Below are 6,000 nucleotides of genomic sequence, written 5' to 3' on the forward strand. Positions count from 1 at the left end.
TCATAAACATAAACGTAGGAATAAATAGCTAATGTGAATGAAAGTTGTTGCCTCTGAGGAACACAGCTTAAACGTGGGAAGAGGAAGACCAGAAAAGATGCTCCTTTTCTTAAAGGCCTGTAGTACTACATGGCTTTTTATACCCATATATAGTAATTAGATAGAATTAAAATTTAACTGAAAAAAATGGGGGAAGACAATCCAAACTTCCTAAAGCTTGTTAGTGGTGTTAAAATAAGAATAACTAAGAACTTCACAATGTCATAGTCACCCAGATGTAACAAACCAGAGGAAAATATGAAAGATTAAAATGACAATTTAGAAACAGAGTCCTTAGGTCAAATAATGCTTTTTAATATATTTAAATTGTCTGATTAAATGAATTATTAATGAATAACACATATTGCAAATTTCTTTTTTAGGAGTCAGGACTATCTAAGTGGATAGGAAATAAATTATCTCCTCTAGGTTCATTACCAGTCTGGCTAATAATTCTGATATCTTCTCTGCTCGTCACATCTTTAACAGAGGTAGCCAGCAATCCAGCTACCATTACCCTCCTTCTTCCAATACTATCTCCATTGGTGAGTATTTCATTTATCCTATTTACTCTCTTCATTGAAAGAATAGTGTTCTACTTTGTATGTTCTCATATTGTGGTGTAGAATCATTTGGGGCCTGAACTGTTCCCCGTAGGGAATGTATGAGGTGGTCGTTATTCACATTGGTATTTTCTCAGGAGAACTCAACTCAGGAGAACTCTTTTCTTCCATGTTCAAGCAGCAGGATCTTAAGAGAACCCTCTCTCTACCTTCTTTCTGACCATAGTTTTCCTTTACAGATAAATGGGAGGGTCAACCCAGACCCTTTCCAGCTCTAGAAGATTTTGGGATTCAGTGCTTCCTGACAACTTTCATATTTAGATCTCTAACACTGATACTTCTCCCTCCAGAAGATGTCTTGATGTTTTGAGAAGCACTTGATATAAGTGATTTGCAAGGGAATAAAAAGCCAGGTTTACACCTCGGGCTTCAAGCTTGAATGTCTCCGACACAGCTCTGTACAGCCTAAGAAAAATATTGAAAGATAAGTAAGGAGCAGATTTGCAAAGAGAGAGAGGGGAGAACTGTCTCTCTTCTCCACAACTAGATGGCAATTACGAGAAATAGCTTCAACCAAAATGTTTTTCTTCCCTGGGCAGATGATTTTGGTGAAAGGAAAACACTTCAGATGCAGAAAGATTGCCCTTCTGGAGTTGTTCTGCTACCAGCTCAAGGTGCAGACATTGGCATTCTCGAGTGGCTTCCGATTAGAAAAGAAATGCAGGCAGGTGAATGTTAGTGAAATACAATTTGGAATTTTTCAGGGCTTTATTTCTCAACAGGGAGCAGTTAAGTAATTAAGAATAGTAGTAACTCTTCTGTGATGATCCCTGAGTAAATTTTAAATTATATAACTCACAGAGGCAGTAAGTTAATGGAATGATGAGAAACTTTGGAGCCAAAGGAACCTGAGAGCCTACTAAGCTCTAATTGCTTGCCAGCTATGTTTTTGGATCCGTTTACTTTACAGATTACTTTAGCCTCTGTGGACCTCAGGTTCTTCATCTGCTATTTGGGGCTATAATTATCATCTCTTAAGGCCGTAGTGAAAATTAAGTTGTATTTACAAATATATGAAGTTATTATATTATGCTATACATTATATACCATTAAACTTTATATGTATATATAAATATATAATATAACTTTAATATATTATATATAAATATATAATATAACTGTATATATATATATATATACACATATATATTTGAGATTCCCTGGTAGCTCAGTTGGTAAAGAATCTGCCTACAATGCAGGAGACCCCAGTTCAATTCCTGGGTTGGGAAGATCCCCTGGAGAAGGGATAGGCTACCCACTCCAGTATTCTGGTATTCTGGCCTGGAGAATTTCATGGAGGGTCACAAAGAGTCGGACATGACTGAGCACCTTTCACTTTCATATATAAATACTTACATATTATGTAGTAACATATATAAACAGCATGGCACTTAGCACTAGATAAACAGTTGCTGTTTTCATTTTGTTTCTGAAATAAATGATACTTCACTTTCTTAATGAACTGAGTTATAATGCTTAAATGGATATCAATCACCATATAAACAACCAAAAGAAGATACGTTTTCTAAAAAATTTTAAAAAGTTTAATTATGTGTATAATTTTGTCTTTATATTTCAACTTGCTTCTGGAAAATTTATTATAATAATTTTGCTCACTTTGATGCCTATCTCAAAATTTTACTTAGACTCCTTTTTATCTTTTCCAACAGGCTGAAGCCATTCACGTCAACCCTCTTTATATTTTGTTACCTTCTACTCTGTGTACCTCATTTGCATTCCTCCTACCAGTAGCAAACCCACCCAATGCTATTGTTTTTTCATATGGCCATCTAAAAGTTATGGACATGGTGAGTGAACTGAAAGAATGCTATCAGGTCCAGTAGACATTATTTTGTGATGTCTTGGGTTTTCTATCCTTTTATAAACTAATCAACTGCTAGGAAATGTATAGTTTGAGTCCTGCTTTGAATGTGAGTGCATGTGACTGGCCCTAGAATTGTTTTTAAGAGTGATAACCTGGAACAAACATGCCATTAATATTTACAGTCACAAATACAGAGATATTGAATGCCCCAGTAATACACTGGAAGAGGAAGAGAGCATAGAATATACTCAACACAATGGTTTAAGCTTAGGGCTTGTCAAGATCAGGATCCAACTTGACCTGGCCAAATAGAAGTAGGGTTAATGAAATTTAGCAATCAAGCACTATGGTTTTCTATCACAAATACTTACACAACTGACATTTGCTCTGAATAAAATGTTGGGCTTAGTGCCTGACTGATGGAAAGTCATCTTTCTTTTTCTGATTCTAATAGTGACACCTGAAATAAAATGAAATGAAGTGAAATTAGCATAGCAAGGAATAATAGAAAATGTAAGTGACAAAATGTGCACATTTTGCCAAATACAAAAGTCATGGTAGTGAAGAACTAGTTTGAGAATATCTTGGTCTTCTCTCAAACTTGATCACCCACTTCTGAACCAAACCAAGCAAGAATATAACTAAAGGCTCTTCAGTGAGCCTGCTGTGCAAATGCAGTTCCAAGTTAAGCCCCAGTTCCTTCCTTCTACACAGATTGCTGTTCCTAAGCCCCTGTAACATAAAAATTCTGTAAATGCCTCTATGCAGAAGTCACATAATTTACTTTGGGCTTAAAAATGTGCATAATATACAATATAAACAATGTGCTAGGTTTGTGAATTTAAAAAAAAAAAAAAAAAGATTCTAAAATAAATGAGTGGCTTGCATGGACAGAAACTCCATAATATTCATTGCTAGGCATCCCATTTTGCCTTGGGGCTTCAGAGAATGCTGAGATAGGCAAGCTTTCTCTGTAAATATCCAGGGAGTAAATATTTGAGACTCTGGGCCATAGAGGGTCTCTGTAACAACTACTGCATCATAAAAGTAGCCAACAAAAGCATGTACACAAATGGTCAAAATTGTGGTCCCAGGAAACTTGGTTTACAAAGCAGTTTATGGGCAGGAGTTGGCCAATATCTGCAATTTGAGATGGTTTAGTGGATACCAGAATAATGACGTCAGAGCTAGAAGAAGGGGAACTTTGAGAAAGATGAGTAGAAGAGATATTAGATCTCTGGTAAGAGAATCCTGAAATGAATATGAAGGATTCAGTTTTCATATAGTGACCTGAAACATATTCACTGAAATACCAAACCACAAAACTCAAATCTTGATTTGACCTGAATTGGCAGATTTTTAAAGGGATTTTTCTCTAATTGTAATGACTTCAGTACATTCCTAAGAGAAACTTCTCTGATGCTGTCCAACTAAATGACATTTAGTTGGGAACAGATTCTTTTTTGGCATAAATGGAAGGACTTGTCTTATGAAACAAATAATTGATACCAGTCACTTAAGATGCGTGTAAATCTGCATATGCCTTCTGCAACAGTATTCCAATTCTCCCAATTTGTTTTGTTTTGTTTTAGTTTTTTTGAGACTAACATTCAAGCTCTTTCATATTCAAGGTTAAAGCTGGACTTGGCGTTAATATTGTGGGTGTTGCTGTGGTGATGCTTGGCATGTTTACCTGGATTGTACCTATGTTTGACCTCCACACTTATCCTTCCTGGGCTCCTCCAATTAGTAATGAGACAACGCCATGACAAGCATGACTATTCTGTGGTGAGTTTTGGAAACCATTAAAAAGCCTTCACTGCAAACTTTGGCTCTAGAAAATTGATGATTCTTAAATCAGTCCTGGTGTAGTTGCTGTAGTTCCAGTGAACACCAAAAAATCTGTTTTAAGATGCAACCAAGAGCATCTGTGTGCCTTCATCAAGAAGCCTTCAGTTGAGATTTCACTTAAGGACCATATGCATCCTACTTCATCACAAGAATAATTTATAACTTGACCTTCAAAGAAATGAGGTCATTTGCTCCATCTTACACTTTGGGTTCAGTGTAACATTTCAGATGTCCATTTATTATTTCAAAAACTTTCCATGAAGCTAGAAATAGGAAATAAAATATACAAGTTAATTAGGTACTTGTATAAATCATTTCTGTAGTGGTCTATAGTGTTGTCCAAGGGAATTTCCTGAAAAAAAAAATCAAAGCTGTGGTTATCTAGTGGTGCAAAAGAAAAGTTAAATTTAAATAAGGTGTACATCCCATCATCTAAAAAATATTCCAATCAGATTACTTTTGATATAGCCATGTAGTATAACAATTGAAAGTAAATATATATATATATATATATACATATATATATATATATAACTGAACCCACTAAACAACAGAAAACAGATAAGAATTTCCACTTGACTTTAGGGTTCATACTTGTATGATCTCAGTGCACTGAGAAATGCATTTTGTTGCTCTACGGCTAAGGCTTGCTATGATTCCCACCATTAGCACAGTATAGTTAGAAAAGAAAGCTAACCAGTATAAAACTATTAACACATTTGTCTATTAGTGTAGCAGTTTTGCTTAAGCCTTTATTTTATTTCATAGTTTTCTGTGATTGTGGGTTTCAGTCTGTCTGCCCTATTTCATAGCTACGTGATGTCATATGTAAAAACAAAAAGATTCAGAAATTTACATGAATTATCACTGTTTCTACAAGTTTAGAAAAAAGTCATATTATTCCAATCCATTACATCAATATTGAAAAGAAATACCAGAGGAAAATTAAAGAATAAAAGTTGAAACTGTTGATATATTCACAAAAGAGAAAAATAAGTTATCTATGGGGAAACCAAAATGGAAAAAGAACTGAACATTTAAACAAAAGTAAGAAGAAAATAGTCTCCTAGCATTCGGCATATGAAAGATCAAGGTCTATTGGCATTCTAAAATTAAACTAAAGGGAAACAATTCACAAAGGCAAAAGAAATGTGTACAGGTAGGAAAATATGGAAAAATTAAAACAGAACAATTCTCATGTTAAAATAAAATAGAAGACAAGGTTAAAACACACCTTTAATAGCTTCTTTAATTTTCAAAGTAGTCCTTAGAGATGGTTTGTTTTTTTGTGTGTGTAAATAACATTATTTATAGTTATTCTTGAAAATTAAATATGATAAAGAGGGTCTTTTAAGCTATACATTTAAAAAATTATATATAATTTTATACATATATAAAATTCAAAATTCATGTTAATTATTTTTTATTAGTCAATGCAAAATTTATAATTTTTTCAATAAAAAATGTGTCCATTTAATCATTACAATATAATATTACTGCTTTGTGTGTATCATCTCTGTTTACCCTATTTATTTGTTCCCTTATCATATGTTGCACATTTATTTACGATCCACAGTATTTATTACTTTTCTGCCTTTTGCTAGTCATTCAATTTATCACTGTTGAATTATATGACGAATAAATTTTCATTATGAAGAAATG

At 33.9% G+C, this 6,000-nt stretch overlaps 1 protein-coding gene across 1 annotated transcript in view; it reads left to right on the forward strand.

The window, feature by feature from the left end:
* SLC13A1 (solute carrier family 13 member 1) overlaps positions 1-4,256 on the forward strand; it is a 200,050-nt gene extending 195,794 nt beyond the window's left edge. Inside the window, exons 13-15 of the mRNA XM_070368846.1 lie at positions 423-584; positions 2,333-2,470; positions 4,119-4,256. Coding sequence (XP_070224947.1) covers positions 423-584; positions 2,333-2,470; positions 4,119-4,256 — 438 coding nt within the window. The remainder of the gene's footprint in view (positions 1-422; positions 585-2,332; positions 2,471-4,118) is intronic.
* Positions 4,257-6,000: the final 1,744 nt, after the last annotated feature.

This window comes from Bos mutus, chromosome 4 (assembly GCF_027580195.1).
Source record: "Bos mutus isolate GX-2022 chromosome 4, NWIPB_WYAK_1.1, whole genome shotgun sequence".
NCBI classification, from domain to species: Eukaryota; Metazoa; Chordata; class Mammalia; order Artiodactyla; family Bovidae; genus Bos; species Bos mutus.